Source organism: Antennarius striatus, chromosome 7, assembly GCF_040054535.1.
Source record: "Antennarius striatus isolate MH-2024 chromosome 7, ASM4005453v1, whole genome shotgun sequence".
Classification (NCBI taxonomy): Eukaryota; Metazoa; Chordata; class Actinopteri; order Lophiiformes; family Antennariidae; genus Antennarius; species Antennarius striatus.
In genome coordinates this window covers 11462186-11490178 of record NC_090782.1, presented here as the reverse complement: position 1 = coordinate 11490178, position 27993 = coordinate 11462186, and the positions used below count along the sequence as shown (strand labels likewise).

At 41.3% G+C, this 27993-nt stretch overlaps 1 protein-coding gene across 2 annotated transcripts; it reads right to left on the bottom strand.

The window, feature by feature from the left end:
• Positions 1-16: 16 nt before the first annotated feature.
• Positions 17-27911, bottom strand: slc9a7 (solute carrier family 9 member 7). Of its 2 annotated transcripts, XM_068320469.1 has the most exons (17): positions 26891-27911; positions 24884-25086; positions 24349-24426; positions 21466-21542; positions 20405-20517; positions 20207-20312; positions 19736-19877; positions 19491-19596; positions 17812-17900; positions 16717-16830; positions 16406-16517; positions 16011-16164; positions 13669-13731; positions 10223-10286; positions 9395-9477; positions 8194-8299; positions 17-2526 (listed from the first exon to the last, which is right to left on the bottom strand). In XM_068320469.1, the coding sequence occupies exons 1-17, from the start codon at positions 27168-27170 to the stop codon at positions 2263-2265; spliced, it is 2154 nt and encodes a 717-aa protein (XP_068176570.1). In that variant the 5' UTR covers positions 27171-27911; the 3' UTR covers positions 17-2262. The 2 variants fall into 2 exon arrangements, with proteins under 2 accessions (XP_068176570.1, XP_068176569.1); XM_068320468.1 differs by lacking the exon at positions 13669-13731.
• Between the last annotated feature and the right edge of the window lie 82 nt (positions 27912-27993).

Below are 27993 nucleotides of genomic sequence, written 5' to 3'. Positions count from 1 at the left end.
GCTACTGCATAGTAATATGCAAATGACAAAATATTTCCCCTCATAAACACGTTGCAGGAGTAATTCCTAAAGCCGTAGATGCAGTAGGAGGACTTAACATCAGTCAGAGACACCCCCACCATGGTGTTGAACCTAAACGTGACAGGCCCATTATGACTCCTTTATCATAACCTAATTTGGTATCACTTTAGTGTCATAATGACTTATTATATTTGCAAGTTTTCTTCCACATGTGCCACAGTTCCACCCAGCTTTCATTATAATCTGGGTCACATTAATAGACTGGTCCAACAACTGTTCAAGTATCGTGCAATGTTCAAGAAAAGCAGACACACACACACACACACACACACACACACACACACACACACACACACACACACACACACACACACACACACACACACACACACACACACACACACACACACACTCACACACACACACACACTGAAGTTTATCTCCTGGAGTTTCATGAAAATCTGTCAAGCAGTTTTTGTGTGATCTGTTTGACAAACAGATGAATGGTGGCAAAAGCGTAACCTATCTGGTGTGGATGCATGGAGCTAAAGCCATCATTTTGATCATATGAAGGATTTACATGTTTGACTCTTAAAACAATTTTGTCATTTTAAGGTGCTCTGCATCGCTGGAGGCAACTGGGCAACAGGGGATATAAAGTACTGATTTAAGTTATCTGTATTGAATCTTGCATACAGCTGCAAAGATTTATAAAATGATGCATCATTTGGTGCCAAATTAGAAACTTAATGATTATTTTACTCTCCACACTGTCAAAAGAAGCTGGATTTGCTCTTGGTTGTTATCAATAACACTTTCTACATTCAGGGTAAAGCCAATGATAGCAGCTGGTAATAAATTTGCCTATTTTTTAAATATAATTGGCCAATAACGTAATAAAAGTCCTGAACCGATAACACAATAATTTTTTGGCTGATAATGTAATAATTTATTACTAACCTTAACCCATAATTATTACGTTACACTTTTAGCCACAAGACCCTGACCCCTTACCCCAACCACTAACCCTAACGCCTAATTATTACGTTATTAGCCGAAAGTTATTACGGTATCTTCTGCTGTTACATTAGTGGCTTCTTCAAGGTTGTTGTTCTCAGATGGAGTCCATATGATTGTGTGCAGAGAATAGGTGATGGATGTTGATAAATGACCATCCCTAAACATCTGATTTAATGTAATAAGTTAAAGGATGACAGGAAATCAATGGTATATTTCATTAGTTATTAAGTGCAACCTGTGCATGCATGCAATCATACCTTTACTAAATTTAGCTTAAAGCTAAAGCTCATACCAATAGTCCCCTGGCATTTTGTAGACTATAGCAGTACATGTGGTCGACATAGTTTTTTTTTTTTTAATATTCCAAGTTATGAAGAAGGCTTGCCCTTAAGTTTGTATTGTTGGTTTTTTTTGTCTCAAAGTTGCTCATCGGCTGCGTAATCATTTTTTAAAGCTTTTGGAAATCAGTATTATATCACAGAAAACAATATAATTAACATCAAAACACTTAGTCTTTCATGTTATTGAGAAAATCAAGTCAGTAAACAGAAAATGATCCAGACCCGTCCAAAGGGACAACAGTCATGGGATGGAATGCAGTGAAAAAAGCAGTTCCAGTCCAGAGGAACAAAGAACATCATTGTTGCTAATTACATGCTCACGTTGTTCACCCCATTACTTCAGCCTCCACAGGCTGTGGTGGTGGAGAGGGTGCCTCCTTTACTGTCCTCCTCCACAGTCCTCGCATCACAATCCGCAGCATCTTCACAAACTCCACACTGGTCTGTTCAGATCCAGAAGAATGGCTAGAAACTATTCTAGGGCAGATTTCCAGGCCCCGTTCCATTATTGTACTTTTGTCCTCTCCGGATGGTCAATCACAGTCGCACGTTAACTTTCACATGAGGATTTTTTTTTGTACTCATGCCCTGCATGAAGTTTCCCCTCCAGTGTATGCAGACGAACCAATCAATGAAACTGTGTCACAGTTAAAGTAAAGGGAGAGAATATTCTCCAGCTCCTAATGAGGCTCACAGAGATCTTCTCCCAGGCCTGGACGGATCTGAGCTGCTTGGGACCCTCACCTCTCATCTACTATAATTTCTCCACTCCACTTTATCTCTGTGGGAGTGGACCATCTGCCTGCAGAACGTATCGAGCTTGAGGGTGGTGTGGAATTGAGGGAAGTTCAGGGACAGTGCAGGCAAAAAGACTGAAGGGTCAGGCGTTCTCCTCAATGGGGAAAACTAGGTGTGTTCCACGGCTCAGCAGCTCCTGCTCGCGGAAGTCCAGCTCACGTTCCAGCACCTCCTCTGAGGTGCTGCCACTCCGTTTTCCATTCGCGCTCCAGCCCGACCCTCCGGCTGCATCCCCTCCTCCGTTGGAGGCCCCGTTGGATGTGATGGCGGTGTCACCGAACATGAAGGTCAGGTCACCGTCGTTGTTGAGGAGGTCGGAGTCGTGATCCCTCAGCTGCTCGTGGTTCTGTTAACACATTCACAACAGAGCGTGAAGGGAGGGATGGGAAACATGAAGGGGGGGCACACAGAGTGGTACAGTACAAAGGCTTGTGAGGGGAGGATGCTGTAGTCTCACGGGAGGAGGAGACGTTCACTTATGAGACTCGGCTTCAAACAGGAAACCACCAGTTGGAATAAATCCAGTACAGTATATATTGTAAGAGCATAGGCACTAAATATTGCATTGTGGGTAAGCAATCATGTTACAAAACTACAGCGTGCGCTTCTCGCAGCTCTAACTGACTGGCTGACAATCAATGGTCTGTCTATGTCCCCCGGGGAGAACCGGATGAGTCGACACTGGGTCAGCAGGGATTACTCTGATGAGGGGATTAAAACAAAGAGATGACATAACCCCTTCTCTCCAGCTGGGAAATAAAAAATAAACCCTTCAGACATTTTATGGATTAAATAAGTATGGCTGCTTTCTATTAGAATAGTCAAATCACATTAAGGCAAACTAAGATTTTACTGCAGAAGGAATAAAGAAGGCAGACTAAAGATAAAAAAGACAACTGTAACTTAAAAGATGAATGTGGTCATTCATTGTAATTGGAAATAACTTTCTAAAACATAGATGAAAGGTTCTATATGTGTAGCCAAAACTGTAAACACTGTGAATCAAAAATTATTTAAAAAGTCAGTGATTTATTGGTGGTCTCTTAAAATGAATGTAGGCACTGTAGTATTTTTCTTTTTTTTAAATTTTATTATTATTATTTTCCACAAAAATGTTTACTCTGAGTATAAGTTAGTTACAAAGTTATAATAGGACTTGACTGTCAGAGACTTGCAGGCATGTCCACCTCCTTGTAAGACTTAAGATTTTCACCTATAAATAACACATATGAAAACTTTGAATCAAAACCTAGATGTTTAAAAAAATAGTAATTTAAATGGAGTAAAAACAAGAAAAACAAGATTCAAACTTGAATTTCCTGTGTGAGAGATCGTAACAACTGGACCTCCTTATATAACATTATTAACAGCGCACAATAAACCTTTTAGTTCTTTTGATGAAACATTTGGTTTCTGGAAAGAATTCACTGAATTTCCATAAGGACTGTAAAATGAAGACTTGAAGGCGCTCCACAAAGTTGGCATGTATGTAGTTGACAAGAGAAGGCTGGTTACGTCTTTTCACTGAATTTTTTGACTAATTTTTTGACTAATATAGCCGCAAGAGGACACATGCCAGTGTCTTATTGTGCCGGTCCCAAGCCCGGATAAATACAGAGGGTTGTGTCAGGAAGGGCATCTGACATAAAACCGCCATCAGTGCTGTTGACCTACAGGGTGCCGATGGAAATTGGACTACTGTTGGCCGAAGAAGAAGAGGAGGAAAGTGTGCCCGTTGGAAGAGAGAGAAGAGGAACGCCAAGAGTATAGGACTGAGAGTAGGGTCATTGAATGTTGGAACTATGACAGGAAGAGGTAGAGAGTTGGTTGACATGATGCAGAGGAGGAAGGTAGACATCCTGTGTGTCCAGGAGACCAGGTGGAAAGGTAGCAAGGCTAGGAGTTTAGAAGCAGGGTTCAAGTTGTTCTATCATGGTGTAGATAGGAAGAGAAATGGAGTAGGAGTTATCTTAAAGGAGGAGTTTGTTAAGAACATCCTGGAGGTAAAAAGAGTGTCGGATAGAGTGATGAGTCTGAAGCTAGAAATTGAAGGTTTGATGTTCAATGCTGTTAGTGGGTATGTGCCACACGTAGGATGTTAGCTGGAGGAGAAGGAGGATTCTGGTTGGACTTTGATGAAGTGATGCAGAGCATGCCTAGAAGTGAGAGAGTTGTCATTGGTGCAGACTTTAATGGACATGTTGGTGCAGGAAACAGAGGTGATGAGGAGGTGATGGGCAGGTTTGGTATCCAAGAGAGGAACGCAGAAGGACAGATGGTGGTTGACTTTGCAAAAAGCATGGAAGTGGCTATAGTGAATACTTTCTTCCAGAAGAGGCAGGAACATAGAGTGACCTATAAGAGTGGTGGTAAGAGCACACAGGTAGACTACATCTTGTGTAGACGGCGTAACCTGAAGGAGATCAGTGACTGTAAAGTAGTGGTAGGTGAGAGTGTAGCCAAACAGCATAGAATGGTGGTGTGTAGAAGAGTTGATTAACATGGAAAATGAGAGAGAACAAAGACAAGAAGATGTGACTGTTGTGGACCAAGAAGTAGCAAAGATTAGTCAGGATGAAGTGAGGAGGGCATTGACGAGGATGAAGACTGGAAAGGCAGTTGGTCCTGATGATATACCTGTAGAGGTTTGGAAGTGTCTAGGAGAGGTGGCAGTATAGGGTTTCTGACTGGGTTGTTCAACAGGATCTTAGATAGTGAGAAGATGCCTGAGGAATGGAGGAGAAGTGTGCTGGTGGCCATTTTTAAGAACAAGGGAGATGTGCAGAGTTGTGGCAACTACAGAGGAATAAAGCTGATGAGCCATACAATGAAGTTATGGGAAAGAGTAGTTGAAGCTAGACTAAGGGCAGAAGCTAGCATTTGTGAGCAGCAGTATGGTTTCATGCCAAAAAAAGAGTACTACAGATGCAGTATTTGCTTTGAGGACGTTGATAGAGAAGTACAGAGAAGGCCAGACGGAGCTGCATTGTGTTTTTGTAGATCTGGAGAAAGCTTATGACAGGGTGCCCAGAGAGGAACTGTAGTATTGTATGAAGAAGTCTGGACTGGCAGAGAAGTATGTTAGAGCGGTGCAGGACATGTATGAGGACTGTAAGACAGTGGTGAGGTGTGCTGTAGGTGTGACAGAGGAGTTCAAGGTGGAGGTGGGTCTTCATCAGGGATCAGCTCTGAGCCCCTTCTTGTTTGCTATGGTGATGGACAGGCTGACAGACGAGGTTAGACAGGAATCTCCATGGACTATGATGTTTGCAGATGACATTGGGATCTGCAGTGAGAGCAGGGAACAGGTGGAGGAGAAGCTAGAGAGGTGGAGGTTTGTCCTGGAAAGGAGAGGAATGAAGGTTAGCTGCAGTAAGACAGAGTACATGTGTGTGAATGAGAGGGACCCAGGTGGAAGAGTGAGGTTACAGGGAGAAGAGATCAAGAAGGTGGAGGATTTTAAGTACTTAGGGTCAACAGTCCAGAGCAATGGAGAGTGTAGAAAAGAGGTGAAGAAGAGTGTACAGGCAGGATGGAACAGGTGGAGGAAAGTGTCAGGTGTGATGTGTGATAGAAGAGTTTCAGCTAAAATGAAAGGAAAGGTGTACACAACTGTGGTGAGACCAGTGATGTTGTTTGGTCTAGAGACAGTGTCCCTGAGGAAAAGACAGGAGACAGAGCTGGAGGTAGCAGAGATGAAGATGCTGAGTTTCTCTTTGGGAGTGACCAGGATGGATAGGATCAGGAATGAGTACATCAGAGGGACAGCACATGTTAGAGGTTTTGGAGATAAGTCAGAGAGGCCAGACTGAGATGGTTTGGACATGTCCAGAGGAGAGATAGTGAATATATTGGTAGAAGGATGTTGAGTTTTGAACTGCCAGGCAGGAGGCCTAGAGGAAGACCAAAGACGAGGTTTATGGATGTAGTGAAAGAGGACATGAAGGTAGTTGGTGTGAGAGAAGAGGATGCAGAAGACAGGGTTAGATGGAGGCAACTGATTCGCTGTGGCGACCCCTGAAGGGAAAAGCCGAAAGGAAAAGAAGTTTGAATTTTTTGACTAAAATTTAAAAAATAGAATTTTACCAGACATATTCTTGACGGTGAGTATAATTTATTTATTTTTAGACTTTTCTTTGGCATATAATGTACAATTAAAATTATTTTTATATTTGTCTATTCTTAAAAAACCCTTACAAAGACTAAATTTCCAGCTTAGAGCCCTATTTTAAATTAAATTCATTTGGAATCAACAGGAAAGTTTCAAGTTTCAAGTTTATTTATTCTTATATAGCCCAGATTCACATTCAACAATGTCTCAAAGGGCTTTACAATCTGCACATAGACCATTGTGCACTGCGAGCAGTACGACCCTCACATCGGATAAGGAAAAACTCCCCCCAAAACACATTCAATGACATCCGTAACTACAGGGGCTTCGGTGCAGCATTAAATCAAAGGACTACAGAACTACACTCCCTAGGAATTACATTTTAATAACAATCTGTGTCTCATTTCCAGTACGGAAATGTCATTTAAATGTTGGAGCCCAGCATAGACCGAGACTCTGTGGTTGACTGATAGCAGAGAGAATTATGTCCAAAAGAAATTAAAGTATTTCACATGGATTGAATTCAAGTGTGACCATCCAGTCAGAGGAGGTTTGTGTTTAAAATATTTGAGTGGGCTCTGCACGATGGCTTTCAGACCTGCGATCATCATTGACGTGGAGCTGAAAAGAGTCTTTCCTGCCTGTTGAATGCCCAAAGGCCTCTCGACTGTCCGTTTTCCATGAGCTTTGTTTGCTTGCTGGCAGGCACTTTGATAGCATTGCAACTCTACTGAGAGAAAACCCTTCAGTATTCAAAGAGTATTTCTCAAGATCCAGGCTCAGGTCTGACCAGAAGAACAGGAAGTGAAAAACCCTCATTTATTCATGAGTTCAAGGAATTCCTTGGTTAAAATGTTATTTTCTGGTAATAACTAATTAGAAACAAGTAAAATCAAATGTATGATTTTGATTCTACCAGCATTAAAACATGGGACATTCTACATTTCTACATTTAAACACGTTTTAATTAATCTTGTCTGTTGAATAAATGTCACATACTCTCAAAGAAGAATAAAAATACATTAGATCTGTGAAAAGGTAAGCATCATTTTTAGCAAATGAAAACTATTCCCATGTCCTGTGCTAACATTGAAATGATGAACTTAGGAAGGGGTGTTTTCATTTCATTGTGTCTTAACAAGAAATATTTGATTTTCCTCACTTTCTGACACATAACACTAACAAACAGGTAGCTACCTAGATTAGCCTCCTTCAGAAGGTAACAAACTCAGTCTATACTACAGTCTTCTATACTGTTTATTTAAATAAATTTAACAGATGATATAATGTGTTATATACTAAACTAGCGGGAACCCGTGGAAATTCCACGATAGAAACAATAATATCAGACTTCGTTTGTTTTCTTGTTTTTCTTCGCCGTCACAAGAAAACAAACCGCTGTGTCCAAAGAAACCGTAACGGCTCCGTGTGTGTGGGACGGACTAACGCTAAGATGAAGGCCGCTTTGGCGTTATGGTCCGGCCGTCTGGGTTCGTGAGTTTGGTCCTGGTGAATAAAGCATCAGGGTTCCCCACACGACAACGTGACGTCCGTCACAATCAAAGAATATTAACCGCTATGTTTGACAAAGCCAAAATGGCTCCCTTAGTGAGAGGCATGAAGACCGGAGCTAGTGGCCCCAACTTCTGGGTAGACACGGGAAGGTGACAGCGTGAGGTTTTCAAGTGAGCTTATTCAAATATATAGGTGGGAAGATAGGAGAAACTGGTGGGTGGGTTTATTAATATTGGACTGGACCAGGCTAGCTGTTCACCCATTGCTATTCACTGCTAAGCTAACTGGCTCCTAGTGTTATCCGTCTTCTCCTTCCATCTGTGTGTCGATTCTTTAGGCTTCCTTCAGTGTAAACGTTTGTTGGTGGCAGCCTGTGTGGGTTCTCACCTCGTAGGCCTGAGGGCTGGTCAGACAGCTGGCCAGCGGTCCACAGTAGGCCGGTAGGGTGGAGGTGAGCGGTGGGCCGCTGTGTGTCAGAATGGGCTTCAGGTAACTGGACAGCCATTAAGGAGAATGACGTGAATACTTTCAGTAGATGGATGTTAATGCCTCACAGCTACACCACTACATCATATTATTATTATTTAAAGACTGTATGAACCGTAATGAGGTCCTACATTAAAGACTAACTAATCTTTAACATGTTATAGGTCAAATGTAACTAATTGGGAATAAAAGATATCAACATTAAACCCAAGAAGACGCTTGTCAGTTTAAATTGTCTTGATATATTTTAAAGAATGCAGAAAATGTCAAATTGTCCTTTAGCCTTGTTCTGGGACAGTTCCAAGATGTTGAACAGTTTATTCATCAGGCACCATGTCAGAGCATACTGGTTTTCATCAACAAGAAAAGCCAAATGCTGCTCTTAGTAAAATACAAACTATAATCCAACAGAGCATGACTGACACGGAATTACAGTGTGACTCTCTCTTCCCACAGTGAGCGGGAAACATTTCAAATGATTAATTATGACTGAACGGTGCTGAGGGTGTCTGCCAGCAGGATATATTTGGAGTCTAAATCTCTGTGGGATTCTATCACCTGCTGAGGATAAGGTGACTTTGTGACGCTTGGCAGCAGAGAGGGAACCAATAAGCTTGTCTGCTTTTTTTGTGTAATTAGTTAGAATTGCACTGTTGGACTAATCTGGTTTAACCAGGTAGCATTGAAAAACACAAAAATCAGTACATGGAAGTCCCTGCACCATGTTTTCCTCTGATGCGTTGGGACGACTGTATCTAACATGTGTTACCAGAGAGAAAGCCTCTAACACAGCAGCTCCATCTTCAGCAGCTACCAACAACCACCTGGGGAGGCAGCTGTCGAGACCAGGTGGGAGGAAGAGGAGGATGAGATGCTAAGCACTGAAGCAGAGGCTGTAATTCAGAACAATAAAACAACAACTGAGACTATACATATCATATATAGAGTAGAAAGGGAAAGAGGCCAATCCCCCTGAGTGGATGCATGACCCAATAAAAGCAGATGTGAGCGTTGTGTGAAACAAATGATTATTCTGTGGTCGAGCAGCAAATTGTTGGAAGGCCGTCCTTCTTTCTGTGAAGCAGGGAACACGAAAGGATACTTGTGATCAAAGGTGTACCACAGTCTGAAGAGCCAAGCACTCTCCTGTTTAGTTCTACTTTGTCCTTCAGCCTGGCTGCCATCCTAAAGAAAAAACAGACATAAACGTGAGGTTATGTTTTGTTTTTCCTGTATCATTACTGTTTATTCTGTTGGGCTCTTTTTGCCATTTGTTTCTATGTATTGTGTTCAAGTGTGTATTGTATATTACTTATGAGTCATATAGTATATTTCACACAATTCAGAGTCAAAATGACAAATGTACATCATAATTACTCATGTTTAGTTATTTAAGTGATCTACATTGTCTGAAAAATATTTTTTGACAATACAATTTTCAAATTTTTAGTTTAGAAATGTAATGTTTTTTAAAAAAATTAAAAATTTAATATTTAAATTTTTAAATTTTAATCTAGTCTTTTAATTTTAATCTAATCTAAAATTTTTAAAATAAATTTCTTTCAATTAAAAAATATCTAACATTATTTTAAATCTTAACTCATTCTCATATACACATATTTTACAAGAGCTCTAATCAAATAAGTGACCTTCTCTCTCTGCATGCGACAGTGGGTTTAAACTTGAAAGAGTAATAAGCTTCACCATTAAAAGAGAAAAAATATTGAGATGTGCTTTGAGTTCATTGCACACCACAGCAGCCATTCTGTCTGCCGTCTCTTTCCACACATTCAGCTGCACCTCTCTAGATCACGTGCATCTCCAGATGTGCTGAGTGTGCTCCATAACCACATTAAATTGCAGAAGTAGAAGTGTTTCAGCTGATAAAGCAACATTCGAAATCACAATTAGTTGGCTGCAACGTCCTCACCCCCTGTAAGACCTGGAAGCTGTCTCCACCAGGCTGTAGGTCTTGATCCGGATCCACACCAACCCTGACAAGTGAAAGAAGAAAGAAAATATTCACTATAATAAAAAGCAATTATTTTAATTTCACAAAGGCTGTTTTGATTTGATGATCGATGCAAATCAGTAGCATTTGTCAGTCCACTACTTTATTTAACGTGATTTCTCTATAGAGGTTAACACTTTTGAGTTGGATGTTTTGTGCAACATTTGACCCAAAAGCTTTATGAACAGGTTATCACCAACACCCTAAAGCACCGCCCAGCCACCACTGACCCAGAAACAGAGACCCTCCAGCAAGCAAGATTAAATGATGCTCATCATATGATTACAGTATATGATGTTGTGTGTGAACATAAGTCATGTGACATATCTTCCTGTTGTTTAAGAAACCATTTTAAAAACTAGATCATCTGTAAACCTTAAACAATGCAGAGATCAATGCTTCTTTACTCAATGTCAGGAAACAGGGTTCTTCTAACCGTAACCCATAATTAACACAGAAATTACTGACACATTGATATTATCAGATACAAAACAAGCACAAGCAAGGCTTAAAACAGCCAGAACAGATGTTATCCCATATCGAAGATGGATGAAACAAAATAAAACAAACACTGTGCTACAGCGGACGAAGCGGCAGAAGATGAATGAATGAATGTCTTAACAAAGCGTAGCCTTTTGTCAGAATACAGCTGTCAGTGCAATGTCCTTCTTCAAACTATTTAAAAAATGCTCTTAAGTCTTCAAAAAGCCTCATTGACAATTATTCTCCTCTCATGTCTCCATATTAATATGAAGCCAAGAAAATCAGCTACCACTCACTGCTCTGCCCCTGTTGTAGAAGACACAACTGTTGAATGTCCTTTGAATGACTGCCGTTTGTATCTATAAAGGAAGTCTTCTGGATCGTAGCCACACATCTAAATACCAAAGTCCTTGAAATCTGTCATACAGACAATAAGTGATAGGCCTCTGAATTCACTGGTCACAGCCAAAAAACAAATGTTAGATGAATGTAAGGCCTAATTTCTGCAAATGTCCAGCAGATTTGTGATGCATGATTAAAATACAGTTATGAGTGATTCTGGAGATAGGGAACAGGTGTCCCCTGGAACGGGATAACGCCTGGGCCCTATAGTTTAAATAGTGAGCCTATTAAAAGCCATACACGATTAATCAATATGTCAGTGAGGTAATGATGGAAAATGATGGATACTGGTAATAAAAAATATGAGGAGTGGTGGGCAGACTGAGACACAGTCGCACTACTGACCCTTTAGAATGAAAGAGAGCATGGAGCAATATTTTGAGCCTGCCTCAAACTGTTTTCACCTGTCCTGCAGGAATAAACACCTGTTGACTTTGAATATAACTGTGTACAGTATTTTCCGCACTATAAGGCACACCTAAAAGCCTTTAATTTTCTCAAAAACCAACAGTGCACCTTATAATCGGTGTGCCTCATACATGAAAAAAGTTTTAAAATAGGCCATTCATTGAAGGTGCATCTTATAGTCCAGTACGCCTTATAGTGCGGAAAATACTGTATTACATTTTCTTGCTAAGGTAGAACCTCAGATTTGATTAACATGGTTTGTAGCAGTTAGGATACATAGAGATTTGATCACATCTGGACGAGGACCTGGGAACAACCTGGACATCCCCTGCGTTTATCATTTGGGCTAAGCTAATCTAAGATAAGCTAAGCAGCTGCAGACGACAGCCCCAGCAGCCAACGTCCTCAGCTCATAATCAGCATCAACAAGAATGAAATTTGGAAACTTGTTGCATGCTTCCATTAGACGAACACATTCCAGTCATTGTAGCTGGACATGAATAATTTCCCTGTGGTGTCTCTTACCAACAGAGAGGGATTTAAATGAACACAAGAAGATTTTAAAGGGGCACTTTTAATTCACATAAGCTCTGGAGCAGTTGAGTCTAATCCTGGTGGACAGAGGCCAAAGCAGCTAACAGCCTTTTATGGTTACGGTAAATCTGAAACAGTAAGTGAAACTAATGAGAAACTCAACACTTGTCTCAGACAAAATCCTTCTGAGCGAAAACGTAATGAATGTATTCTTCTCCTGAGCAGCTTGATAAGGAGCAGCCGACACGGGGACTCTACACGACTCCGCACAGGATCTTCAGCAGCACAGAGGTCATCGGACATGCAAAGACAAAGAAGTGCAAACCCTGCGAGGGCTGCATCAGGAAGGATCTGTGAGATTAGGACTGCAGTGGGGCCCAGAAGAGAGGCCCCTCCCAGCACACATCACCACTGATAAGCAACAGTCTGGGGCGGCAGACGTTCAATCCACTAGGTCCAGGCTTGGGGAACAGAAGATGGCTGATTCAAGACCAGTGTGGACCAAAATCCATGGAGCATGAACTGGTAATCGGAGGGGTGCCGGTTCACCTTGTGAGCACAGCGGAGATGCCCTTGAGCATGGCACTGAGCTCCAAGTAACTCATTTGGCGCTATGTGGCTGCCTGCTGCTCTACCATCATGCTCTTCCTGTTTTTATGCTTTGTGTGTGTGCTTTGGCCTGTATATACAGTATGTGTGTGTGGAACATACTGTATATAAGAGTGGAAAAATAATACACAGTATTATCTGCACTATAAGGCGCACTGGACTACAAAGCACACCTTCAACAAATGGCCTACTTTAAAGCTTTTTATACATATGGATTATAAGGCATACACTGGATTATGAGGCACACTGTCGGTTTTTGAGAACATTAAAGGCTTTTAGGTGCGCCTTATAGCGCAGAAAATATTGTACTGTAATCATCTCTCCAGGGATGATTACAGTATGCCGATCAACATTACAGCATCTTATGTCTTCACAAATGCAAATACTTATGTGAGTGTCCCACTTACTTAAATTCACACTCTGACCTTTAACACTAACTCTAAAAACACTTCCTCCTTAAATCCATTACAACAGTCATCACCAACTGTTTAGTTTTCAGGGTTTCGCTCCTCCAGGGATGACAGTCCTGAACACAGTGAAAACATTGTGGTGCCGCTCTCACTCAGTCTCCATCCTCATTCTGCAAACACTTTGCAGATCAGTTCACACATATATGCTTCTTCTGGGCAACAGTGTGTGTGTGTGACTCATTCTTTGCACTGCCGTGTGAAAAACCAGAGAAACCTCTAGAGAGAGCTTTCAGCCTGGAAAGTCATCCAACAGCAGCACCTCCACCAGAGCTGCAAGCCTGTTCTCCTAAAATCCCACAAATCGTCCAGAGTTCACCTTTTACTGTCGAGGATATGAAACAGTAACTCCGTGTTTCCCTTAATCAAAAAACCAGAAGTAAGCAGCAAGAAGCAGATTCAGATTTGTAGCAACCACACTTTCCCAACACCAGCGAGTTTGCACACAGTCAGATACGACACCTGAAGTACTTCCATTCCCCATGTCGGCGTTGATCTTCCTGAAACGCTCTGCCACCTCCAGCGCTGTTACATCAACAAACACACACACGCTCAGCATCAAGTACATTGAAGATGAAGTATCAGGTAATAAATTTAGTGAGTCTTTTTTTAAAAATAACTATATTGTGTGTTGGATGTTTATTTAAAGAACGGGGACGGTCCCAAAGCAACATGAACATCTGAGGTCTCAGGTTTAACCCTAACTTTATATCCACTTATTGACTGAATGTCATCTGTGTGTTCATACTTTGGATTCAAGCATGTCCTCTTTATCATTCTCCGGAAGAATGGTTTACAGTCAGTGTTCGGTAAAGTGTATGTCAGGAGGAGGGGAGAGCGTAAGCGGATAAAAACACCCACTAGTTTGAAATCTGTAATTGGTAACAGCCTCTGCTTTGGCGCAGAGGCACTGCAGATGTTTAGACAGACAAAAAAACATTTAAAAAACAACCCCAAAACACTGGATTTAATACCCACAGTTTCACTTTCAAGTCTTATCAAGTTCCAGATGAGACTCAATCTCTGTGTACAATATCACAGGCAGGAAAAATAATTTTATTTGAAGGTTTAACAGCGAGTGTCATAACAGACATGGAGCAGGAGCAGACAATGACGAGCAGAGCGATGCATCCCATAAAAACAGAGGAACACTGAAGTGTGGTGACACTAGCTGTGGAATCAAAGAAACACCACTGCTGCTTTTTCTGCGCCTGTTCCTAGTTTTCAGAGACGTATCAATGGCATAAAATTCTTAACTTACAGTTAAGTTAATTAATGAAATACAACTTTACATTTATTGACTCTTATGTACTGCAGGTCAAAAATGATAAGATCACATCCTGTTTAATGAATGTTGCTATTGGAATCAGGGTTGTGGTTTCAGCTCAGTGTCAACGAACTGTTTATTTTTGGTCAGCAAGTTTTAGTTTCATCAGCTTCACACATCACACGACGCCTAGAGTGAAACTTCTGCTTCTTTCAGTGCTGCATTTCCTTCTTCTATTCATCTTTTGACTACCACTTCAGCTTCTTGCAGTATTACACTCAGCACCGGTGTAACTCGGACAACCTTTAATTCTGTTTTAACAATCTGCTCTAAAAAAAAACCCTAACACATGCTAGGAGTTTAAGTCCAATCTTCAGCAGTGGGGTTGAGGGATCTACAGCTCTAAACGATCTCAGAGGGCTCTGTTTCTGTCTCCCCTGCTGGGCCTCGGTGATAAGCTGCACGTCTGCCCGCTAAAAAAACATTCATCAAAACACAAGAACAGAAACCCTTTCCTCTCTGAATCCAGACGCCTCCTAACCCAGCACCAGTCCTCCATCATATTCCTGCTATTAAAACTCGCAGCATCACCACGACTGACTTTTTTGACACCTCAGTCAAAGGAGTGGCTCATAACAATAGTAAATACTACTTGAAAAGTCTTATTCAGTGTTTAATACAGGCAAATAGACTGTAAGTAAACATGCAGTCAGGCATTGTTTAATTCCATATATTATTTGATGTCTGGCTGCTCCTCACAGCTTTGAAGTTCACCCCATAAAGAGGAAAAACATGTAGATTTATACACATACAAAGAAAATGATGTCTACATTTGAGCTGAGATCAGCCTGACATGCACCGCATGTCTCTGTTACCATGGCAATGACTTCATCTGGGAGATCTTGGCAGCACACTAAATATCCAACAAACACCATAGTTGCTGCTCGGCATTACTCATATTAAACAGAGTCTGCTCACTCAGTCTGCTGCCGTCACACACATCGCCAGCCCATAATCTGCTTTTTCATGATGGACACAAACTCAGAGAGGAGAGGTTGGACTTCAAGCACACAGATGGAGAAACGGCAAACATCCCATCACCTATAGCATCTCGGCAATTCAGGAACAATGAGATTTAGAGTGTGAAAACCTGCAGGATTTCAGGCTGCAGGAAAACAGAAGATTTTTTTAAAGATGCCATTTAAGTTCCTGTAGGCTGCAAGCTCTATTTGAATGAAAGGAAAACCATGGGACATGGTAAGTCAGCCAGAGGACAGATCTCTGAACACAAGATCATGATGAAACCAGAAGGCAGTTGTATATCAAGCAACCTTGTTTTCATTATTTGTAGTCCAGTAACTGTGGGAATAATCTGATTAATCTGATGTCACGAAACAAATGGAGGACAGAATCAAGTAAATCAGTGTTCAGATGTGTGAAACTGTAAAGCAGGAGTTATCATTAATTACAGTGTAAATATAGTTATTTTTGTTGTGATGACTTGATCCACTGAAAGTACGTCACAAAATCATGTCACCTGATGTGGAGCCAGGACAGCATTGGTGTTGTCCCACCACCGAACACCCAGACGGTGAAGAAGACGATGAGCAGCGTGGTGGTGAACATCATCTGGCGGGCATAGGTGGCCGTGTCCCGGATGGCCAGAGCGAACGCCATGGCCCCCCTCAGACCTGGAGGGAGTTTCCCATCAGAAACCCATCAGTGGATCAACAGAAAATCTGCTGCCTGATTAGAAGCACGTTACAGATTCTAAAACACTCGTGGTTTTTATACTGTTAGAAAATCAAATCAAGTGCCTCCAAAATGATTTTGTAATATTTGTAATATTTCACAGATCAAATGCTTGAAAATCACATTAATCAACAATAATCATAATGTAGAATCCTGAATCATGTTCAATCTCTTCTGTACCAGCAAACATCATCATGTGCTGGAAGTTTCCCTTGATCTTGTGTCTTCTGCCGAGGTTTAGCAGGAAGGACAGCGGGTAAATGTTGAACGCTCTTCCAATGAATATGGCAATCTGGCAGGCAGGTCAAGAGATCATCTGAACAATTTATTGATTCTGAGTAAAGTAACATATAATATTTTTTTAGCATGATCTGATTCTTTTTGAACTACAGCAGCAAAGGTCTTTTCAGATGTGGAAAACAAAGCTCTAATTAAGGGTGAGCTCCAAATAACTACACAATCACGTCAGACTGTTTGGCCTTAAAGGATACAAAAGCCCCTAAGATGAAGATTGGGCTGAAGATGTGATTCTGGAAGGTGAACAAAGCCAGACCCATGTAAGAGAAGATGAAATTCTCAGCCAGGAAGTGAAGGACCTCGAATAGCTGCAGGGAAAACAACATTTATCATCAGCTCAGTGCAGTAGAAATAAGAAAACGTTAGTTTGTTCAGTTTCGCAGGCGTTCCCAAGCTGCACTGGTTCAAACCCTCTCCCCCTGGGAGCTATGTGCTTCATATGTTCCCTCACAATCCAGCCAGGCTTTAGGAGCTGTTTTCTATTTCCTCTCCTGGGGCACCAGGGTAGTTACACAACTGACTTCATCCATCCTCGCTCTGGGAAAAAGACACGGGTCAAACACATTGACAGACAGTTGTCTGTGTTCACACTGCCTTTGTCTCCAATCTGATCTTTTTAGTCTGACAGCTCATTATGAAAATTTAATATAAACCTGATTAAAATTTTAACCTCATTTCTCCCAGTTGCTGTCGGCTCTATCCTCCATTGCTGGCAGAACATGATGTGAGCGTGGTCACTGGTAGAAAAGCCACATATATTCTGATATGACTGTTCACACTGCTTTTACGTTAGCAGTAATAAGATTTGCACCTGATTTTGGATTAAAATATGAAAATAGCTAAGAAAAGCTGAGATTTGGTTTCAGATTTGGTGATTTGGTGTCCTGAAAAAACATATCTGAGTCAAATAAATGAAAAATAAAATTTGATGTAGTTGTATTTTCCTGCAGTGTGAACGTAGCCACAGACACATGCGATTGTTTGAACCTCCGCATTGTAAACAGTGTGTGCAGCTTACACCAGAAGTCTGCCACAAACTGGTCCACAATGTGTCACGCTGCATGTTGTCTACATCTTAATCTGTATCCTGTCTGTCAAACTGAACCCCGCTGGGAAGCCAACAGTCTAGTGAAGAGGGATGTCCTCACACAACTCCGATTAAGGTCCCAGCAGGCTGATCACTGAGCCATCTGTCACCGGCACAATATTCCAACAATCAGGGGCTTCAAACAGTCCAAATAAATCAAAAACAATGGATGCTGTGCGAGCAGGAAGATGGCTGAAGCTACCTGCTTGGTGCGCTTTGTGGACTCTTCAGATAGGTTATTGTAGGTGTAGTGAGCCTGTGTGATGCCACAGAACAGCACAGCCACGACACCTAGGGGACAACACACACACACACACACACACACACACACACACACACTGAGTACAGTGAATGAAACACAGTAAAACTAGGATGTAAATAACTCTTAAGTAGGAACATCAGAATTAAAGTGGCTCGCTTTTTAGATCTGTTTTCAAATCACATTCCTCCAGTTTAAACTCCTCACACTAACATTATTTGGCATAAATGATAGTAAAGCATGTGGAGAATGATCAGACTAGTTATTACTTATGCAATAAAAACCTTCCAAAACATATCTTTAAAGTAGAGACAAGAAATTGACAGAGAGGAACTACTGACACTGTTAGATAATTGAAGTTGAAAAAATGAGAACATTACATGGACAGAGAAAGTTTGATGAGAGATTTATTTGTGTTGCTTTATGAGAAATGTAGGATTCTATGTTTTTAGAGCTTCACAACAACAAAGGGAAAACGGATATATGTTGTCTACTACCTACACTTTGGTCAGTCTTAATATGTCTGGGTGTATCGGCTGCAGAGAATAAAACGTGAACCTCTTTAATATTCTATCAGAGGAAAAGGAAGGAACTTTACATTGATGTCCTGCTATTGGAAAACCTCTGGTGTGGACAAACCTGATGTGTGCATCCCTGGGATGTGCTTCAAGAAAAATGTGTGCATCCCAACATGATGTTTATGCCTGCCAAAAGTAATAACAGAGTATACCGTAGAAGTGTATGCAAAAATATTGAGTTTTGCCAAGAGCACAATATAAAAACTAAATGAACTGTTTATTTCAATGTTTTTATTATAACTGTTAACTGTTTAAGTAAAAAAAGTGAAGTTATACATAAGTTTTAGCAAAATGTTAAAGCCAAGTAGTCTTTTTTTTAAAAAAGAAAAAACAGTATTAGAAATAAAGAAAAATGTAATAGAAGTTTTTTTTCACTTTTGCTTTTCACTTAATATTTTTCTTTGCCTTTAATTTATATACTGTATTCTCCTGTGGACTCTGCACCAAGCTTACAGAGCCTTCTCCACACACATTTCAGTAATATCTGTCTTTTTCTTCGTTAACTTTTGATTGTTTTTTATGAGAGAAAGCACTCACTGTCACTTGCTTTTTCTCCAACGTTTGCATCTTTTTCAGAGGCATGGTGATAATGAATCAATCAACCTAATGAGCGACAGCTTATGGCTGCTCAGGAGGGTCTAACTAACTCCTCACTCTCACTGCAGCGTGTAAAATGAGCAGATGTTGTGTTGCCGTTTGGTCGATTTTAATAAGGCTGAATCACGCAGGTGAGTCTCATAATATAACATAATGGCGATTTCCGGGTTCAAAATTTAAGTGGAGAAATGGAAGAATTGTGAATATTTTTGTTGAATGGAAGTGCATTTAGAGCTTGCGTCCCAGGGACTCACGCTGTCTGCTGATCGTGCATCCCTGTCATTAAATGTGGACGCACGCAAACCAGAACACTGATAACTTCTAAATTAATAGACACAAAATCAAATTGATTTCATTAAGATCACACGTATGCAGGGTCTCTTTCTATTCTCACCACAGCTGTCATGTCCCTACATACCTTCACCATCACACTGTGTTGATGCTCACCTGTGAACCTACAGGCCTCGGCTAGCAGGAAGGTGCTCCACGACATGAGGAAGAAGAGCGCCGTCTCCAGCAGCGGGAAGCAGTGTAGCTTTGTAAACTTGGTGACGTGGAGTTGAACATTAAGGCACAACACTGTCTGGGAACTTTACAAATTCCGATAAGTCAAATAAGACACACAACGACACTTCAATGTGGAAATGAGACATCATACTTTAACTTTGAAGTGGACTTTTGAGAAAGGATATGAGAGCCGTGACAACACCTGTGGCCGCACCCATCACAAAGGAGCCGCTGAAAATCCCCAGGAAAACCCCCACGGATTTGAAAAAGGCTGAGGCGTCAAACATGTGTGTGTTTGCACCGCTGGGCTGATAAGCCACAATAGACCTAAAATATCAAACAAGACATTATAGCAGGGGTGAACCATAAAACTATTTATAAAACTTTTGATTTATGGATTTCTATATAAATGAATGAGGCCTCCTTTTGCAACAGTGTGTGCAGCTGGGATCATAAACAGGCTCTGCTGGAGGTTGGTCTGACATCCTCCACTAGAGGGAGGCAGAGAGCTCTCTATCTGTGGAGGGGAGCTCAGCTCTGCCTCACATGACTGGTGAATTTCACCATCAGGAAGCAGAGAGCTCTAAACCACAGACAGATATTAACCTTGTAAAAGAAAAAAATTAAAATTTGAATCTTGCAGAAATGCGTCTTACGATGACAACACAATGGCCACAGCATCATTCATGACACTTTCTCCAAACAGCAGAGCGTAGAGATCCCCGTCTGCGTGGAGCTCATTGAAGATGGCCAACACCGTGACTGCAGGGACAGCAACGCAGACCAGACATTCAATCTGTCATTTGTTTTACACACAGCCTTATTCATGTTACTCTATTCTGCCTGTGGCATACCAGGGTCTGTGGCAGAGATAATGGCACCAAAGAAAAGGCAGTCAGTGTAGTAGAACTTGTCAGTCAGCTGTCCGACCTGTTGCATCAGTTTGACCACACCGTACATCAGATTCCTGGAGATAGAAGGCAAGAACAGCGCATCACTGGTGTGATATCTGGCGTGTGTGATTCACTTCACTGTAAATGTTCGGCACAGGAAATCTTCCATCTATGAAAACAATTAGAGGCTGTTTGTAAGTTGAAATGTTCATAAGTCATTGTTTATTATCGACAAGCTTATGCCATCACTACTCTAAATACTAACAAATATTCCCTAAGACGTACCAGAAATGGTAACAGGACATAAAAACAACACATAATAAATTAAATACTGCAGTACTGTAATGTAACTTTTACATCTCTGGCCTCTACACCTCCTCGTTGCTGATGCTCTTCCTGCTAATCAAAAGTCCAACATGCTACTTTACGCTTGATTACTCTGTTTTTTTTCCATGAAGTTTCTCAATAAACTCGGCCGATAGTTAACATTAAAACAACAAAACATTCAGAGTTCAGTGTTCTAAATTCAAAAAACTGTTAATGCTTCCGGGCAGAAACCTAAACCAGCCAACATTGGTTCCTACTTTTACCTGAGCACCAACTATTCCCAGGAGACCCAATGCGTCATTTGTCTCCTACAGGGGGACAACCCCGTCAATACTTTTAAATAATAAAATAACAGACAGGTTGTGACAGAGTTGCTGATGCTAATTTTTTAACCAGACAAGAATTCTCGACCAACAGGAGGATCTACAGTGGAGCAAACTATTCACTTAGTCTTATATTTGCTGAGTTACTTTGACATGATGTGAAATCTGAATTTCATGTTACGCTGCTTGATGAGGGCTGAAGTAGTCAGATATGGCGGCACACGGTTGTTCACATCTACGAATGTTTGTAAGTTGGATGTTTGTATCTTGAAGACTACCTGTACGTCAGTGAGGGCAGAAGGTCACCAAGCATCAAACACAGCAACAGAACATTTAAACCTGACAGGTCCTGAACAGATGGCAGACACTCACCCAATGACAAAACAGGAGATGGCCGTACCAAGAAATGCGTAGGTTATGATGGAGCCCAGATTCCTGAAGAAGTGTCTCTGGAAAATACAAGAAGAATTTAAGACGAGAAGAGAAAACATACATCAAGCAAAAGTTTACAGAGTTGCAGGCAGAAGCAAAGATGATTCAACCCTCTTTGCATATCAGGCTTGTTGGCAAAATTTACTATTTGTCAGTTTCATCTTCCTCATAGACAGCAAGAAATTTTCTTCTCAACTGTCCTGACACTTGATGAATCCATCTTCCCCATGCTGCTGGTTTCTAGTGTCTGTGGGAGCAATGCAGCCTGAGAACATCCCAGAACCACGGCTATGCTTCAATGACCAGTCTTCTCTTCATCATATGATTCATCTTTCACTCCTCCTCCTCCAGACGTACCACTAACGCCAAAAGATTTGCAAGGGTGTTTTGTTATAAGTTATTAAATGGCATCCAATAATTCTGAAGCTGTGGTAGTAATTTCCCTTCCATCTGTAGCTTTTCTCTTCCATTGTCAGACACTGTAGAGGTTTGATTAGACATTCTTCATCTTTCTTTTCTTCAGATCAGTAAAGGCCTCCGGCGTGTCACTCCCCATCGAACAGGACTACAGTCACAATGTACACTCAGCTGTTTAACTGGCTTTAAAACAAACTCTTTCTATAGCAAATACGTCTTCTGATCACTTCAAGTGCTGAGAAACTAAATATTTGCAGATCTCCAGAATATGAGTTTCTTCCTCACTGAACGTCGGAAGCGGTTCTTGTATAAACAAAAAAAACAAACCTAAGCAAACAGAAAAATGTGTGCAATGATGATTCCATCCAGGATGAAACGTTTAACAGCATCTGATCGTGTCTAAATGTGCATGAATTAGAGTCCTGTGCTTCCCTCAGCAGATTTGAACAGATAATGAACTGAATCAATAAATTAATGACCACAGAGACACACAAACACAAAAGCTGCACACTCCTGCTTGTCTTTTCAACTTCAGGCTTCACAAGAACTCCCAGTGCAAAGGAAAACTGTGACCTCTTCTTCCTGCTGAGATACTTAAGAAATTCCATGTTGAACTAGAAATCATTTGGAGTAAAGACCAGCCAAGGCAGGTCATCCTTACACCGTGTCATTTCAACTAAAACAAACAGTCCCTTGTTCAGTTGACCCTCGTGATGCCACGCTTTGCTTCAAAAACCCCTAGAATCTGGAATCACATCGAAATCATTATCCTTTTGACAGTTATTGAAGAGCAACTATAATTGACTGATAATGGTTTTCTTCAGGGCGGAGCGCCAAAGCTGGATCGCTTCTTCCACGTCACCAGTCTACCCTCCAGTTTTATCTATCCAGAAGTTAATCTGTCAGTGATAAAAATATCCAAAACACTTAAACATTGGATAAATAGACCAAAACCGTTTCATCCTTGATGGTGGTGATGACAGGTTTCGTGTAAAAAAAACACACCAATCCTTACATCCTGCAGCAGAAACCAAAAGCAGCCTCAGATCACACACAAACATTTATAACCGTATTATAACAAAGGCTTGGGGCTACCAAACAAACCTCCTCGGTTTAGCTATTGGAATCGAGGTTGTAACCACTGACTGCAGCCTCGTAGCACAAAGTGGACAGGAAGTGGGGTTGAGGATGAAACGCGCCATCAAACGACTTTGAGGTAACTGACACCTTTGTTGTTTTTTTATTTGTTGGTTGTCTGCTCTCAGACCAGCTGACTGCTTTCTCCTGTGTCTAACAATCTTCTCGGTGTGAGTCAGGTTTGGTTTATTTCGTAGCGGTCAGATCACATGATCCAGTTTTTCCTTGGTGGTTTGTTGTGGGATGCCATAGTCTTTTTTTCATATCTAGGTTTTTGTTGGTTTACTCTGTTATCTGACGTTTGGACTCATGTAGATTACAAACGCTGCTGGATTTGAATGACTGTGGTGAACCTACTTTGGTTTTATTGACTAATGATTAAAGTTCTCCATTCTGTGCTCCTTACAATGTGACATTTAACTAACACGGCATGTTGGCATACGAGCCTTTGACTATTAACACAACACTACGACTGAAACTGAGGGGGCTAGTTTAGCAAGTACTGAACATGTTTTAGATTGTACCTTATGAGTCATTATTGCTAACAATTCATCTCACATGACATCGAACAGTTGCTGAGATGTTTAGGAGCAAAAGGCTTGATCAAACGGGTGTCATCCAGGCTGCTAATGTGGCTAAAAGCAGAAATCAGTTTGCTTTTAATGTATGGACATCTATATGAATGAATGAGGACTCCTTTTGCATATATGTATATGGTCAGATCCTTACAGGTTACCTGCAACAGGATAATCCCCCTCATTCATCTGGCCTGATATAATCTATCACTATTCATCCTAATCAGAATATATAAGATGACACCATCTGATAATTTTTTTTTAATTTTCCATTATTTCATGGACACTAAAGCAACTAAAACCTACAATTGTCAAATGTAAGATTCTCCAGCTGCTGTATCAGAAATTCACAAACTGTTAACATGGTGGATTGAAAATTCACAGAGTGGAGCCACTTCAAGGATTAAGAAATCTGTTGCTCAACAGTCAAAAGCAGAACCCATCCTACTGTTGGCTGTTTCTGACTTCATGAGCATAAATTACAGGAAAAGAGGAAATAACAGTCAAATGCTCGGGACTTTCCTTTAAATAGAAAGCTAATGTTCAAGAACAAATGCTTTCATTTTGGCCAGTGAAGGTTTTCTGTCCAAAAAGATCACCTGGTTCACAAAACTTCATCACCTCACTTCATTGTGCATCATGAGACGTCTGCTCTGAAAGACTTAACAGTGCTGATGTAAAAATGACCTCTTACCTTCTTCAGACTGTACCCAGCATGGAAGATAATGGGAGGCAGCAAAATGTTGAAGAAAACCTCGGGGTCAAAAGTCACCTGGAAAAGATTTTTTTTTTTTTTAAAGAGTCAGCAAGGTAAATCTAGCAAAATGTAATTTTAATTTTTTCCCCTTGTGTTTGCTTGCTTGTTTGTTTGTTTGTTTGTTTGTTTGTTTGTCAGTGACACCATGCAAAAACTACTTAACACACTTTCATGAATATTGATTGGATGGTTGGGCATCAAACCCATTCAAGGGTTATGATATTTTTCTGCTATGTTGAACTTCACGAGACCTTTATGGACTGTCTTTATGGATCATCCTCAAATCATGACTAAACTAATCAAATATTGTTGTTGTTTTTTTTAATAACTGTGAAGTCAGTAATGCCATTCCAGATTTTAGTGGTTGGATCATGATAGAGAAGTAATCCGATGAGGGCGACTTGGGATGGAAGTTACATAATGGGGGGGCTGATCTTCCCTGGTTGAGGTCTACTGGTGTTCTGACTGTCACCTTTCTCAGCATATCATTCTGCTCCACGTTGTTAATCTCTCTGGAGTTGATTTCTCCTTTGAGGGCGTACTCAAAGAACTTGCCGCTGACATTCAGCAGCAGGGTGCTGACGGGCCCCTTGTTCAGCGTGCAGCTCAGCGGAGCCTTGTTGTGGTAGCTGGTGGCAGGGATGCCGTACCGCAGGATCACCCCGACCAGCAAACCTGATGGAATCAGAGGAGAAATCAATGACAGCCAGACAAACATCAGTACTGGAAAATGTATGTATGCTTTTGATTTGCGAGCCCTGCAGCAGCACAGAAGAAAAATTAGACACTGTTGGGAGGATGAACGCCAGAAAGAAGGGAATGAGGCAAGCAGTTGGAGAACATAAATCATCTGATGGGACAGTTATCTGCAGGACACATTGGAGAGCAACACTGCCAGTGCTGTGCTGTCGTCCTATCACAGAGTTAGCCTGATGCATCTAACCCTGGCTTTGACCAAACCAGACAACAAACAATGAGCATTTATTAGAAGGTTGACTAAATGATAGCAGAGTTTTTAGCTGTTGTTTCTTAAAAGATGTCTTCTAATGACAGAATTTATAGAGGAAAATTGCATATTTTAGAATAAGAACGTCAACCCTGCAACACTTGATGGTCTTGTGACTCATTAACATATGATGCATTGATTGGTCTTGATTATCACGTCTCAGTAAGCAGCTGAGCGTTCCAACTGAAAAACATGGTTTCCAGTAAAGTCTGCTGGACAGCAAATCAATACGGTGACAAGGTTCCCACTTGGCAGCGCTTCCACACTGGTGTCAGTCCAAACAACACACTGGGCTCGAACACAAGCATTTAACTTTAGCATTTCAAACTGGATCCAGCTTTTCATTAAAGCTATGAGTTCATCCTATCTGAATAAATATGACTCATAATTCATTAGCCAGAATGGAAAATGTGCACATGAATTATGTGTAATTTATGAGTTAATTATGAGTTAATTATGGCCTGGTGTCAGGAAGGAGTACATCCCATAGTAAAATTATTAGTGTTTTTTCAGCTTCAGAACATTACCCACATTTGATGAGGTCACAAACAAAACTAAACTGGAAGAACGTCAAAACACTGTTTACCTTCAGAGCACTAAAAACAAGTCAAAGTCTTCCTCCTGTGAAGTCTGTTGTTAATGACTGACATCTGCAGCACTGAATGGAATAGGCTTGAGATATGAGTGGAGACCAAACACAGATGTGCTGTCGCTGTAGTCTGAACTGAAATAATTCAACTCAGGATTATCCATCACTCATTGTGGCAGTCGTTACAGACCCTGGTTGTATCACTTCATCATGATTGATCATTTATTCCAGAGACAGACTTTAATTTTGCCTTAAATTGCAGTGAAATAAGCAGAATTTTGGTTTCTTCTCTGCATCTGTTAGAAAATAAAACTCTGGCACATAAATATATCCAACTCACAGCCAGTGTCGGTCTGAGTGATCACCATCATGAACTCTGCTGTCCTTCTCTTGTATTTCCTGGCCTTAATTACCAAACTCCTTTTGGTTAACCGGTTTTTTTTTTCTCTTGTAGTTTAAACATTTCCCCTAATTCTCTAAGAATAAACCCGACCCCTGAGGGTATCCTAGGAGATGAAATAGATTATAGTATGCACATAGGCCTCTGTTATCTAATTTCTTACATTTGCGCGCATGGCGCTTGTCCAAGTTTCCTGACATATATCGGGGCTGTGCTTCCCGGTCAGACATGAATGAAGCCACACATGCATGGAGATCTGAGACGGCACCTTCTACATCTAACAGCTATGGCCCGGCTGTGTGCGCCGGTGGAACGCAGAGATGCGCGTCAGTGGGTTTTAATCATCTCCGCATTTCCAGCCTCCTCTGTGCCAGCAGCAGGCAGACTGAATCACGCAAAACCAGCGGGATGGTGGTGTAGATGTGAAGGAGAGACACTGCATGTGGGTGTATGTCCATTCAACATATAATCCCATAAGCCTCACCGTAAATCATTGCCAGTCCGGTTTCGTGAAGAAAACGGAAGCGTCTGTGCTTGAAGAGCCATATGGTGAGAATCGTTAAGGTCAAAAGGAAAATGAATGTCAGCAAATTAACGCTGTCCCGACGGTGACTTTCCTCAGCTTCCTTCTCACTGGCAAGTTCCTCCATTCCGTCTCCCTCCGCCCTCAGTCCCGACACCGCGGTCAGTAGGATCCAAACGGGGAGCATCGTGTCCGGCAGCGCCAGGGCTGCGCTGCGCTTCGGATGTCGGAGAGCGTCCATGGCGCAGGATGATGCTGACAGCCCGCCGCCTCTACGACCTGTCACTACTGGCAGGCATGCGCCTCCAGAGCCGAGCGAGCAAACAACCTTGTGTTAGAAGAGCAGTTCAACCTTTTAAAGACACACTGCACCACGGAGCACTGCGCTGCCCTGCTGGTGGGAACTGACGCGCACCGTCACCCGAGTAGAAGGACTCCGAGCTGCTGAGCCATTGTCCTGGCGTTTTGATGAATAAGCAATTCGAGGGTCTGTCAAAACAGGAACTTCACATGGGTTGGACGTTAGAAGTTTTTTGTTTTTTTTCTTTGCAAGATCAGTAAAAACAAATATCCGCTGTGGATACTGCGGCCTTGGTAGTGATAAAGAAGAGTTGAGAGGTGGGACCCTGCGTTATGCTCTGGGGTACCATATCTATTTGCCAGCAATCTTGCACATGTATGCTAAATTTTTCGAGTCCGTACTTCACCTTTTCACATATTTGAATGAAAACAGTTGCAGTAGTCTCCTGCATAACTTGGCTTTTTTTTTAATTTATAGAAAGGAAAGGTCAATTGTATCCAATTGTCCATATCCTTCCAAAAATGTCTTTTCCCTCACGCCTTCATCTTCCACCTATTGCAGAAATTAATCCAGTAGTTTTTGCAAACCCACAAACAGAGTGATAAAGAAAATAAAGACAAATACAAAAAGGTTATATTGACAGAAAAACAAAATTAGTGCGAATCGCGCATTATATCAGGTCCCAACACATGCATCATTTCTAAAAAAAATAAACACAATAATGCAAAATGTGTATTTAACAGGTTTTTTTGTTTATGACACT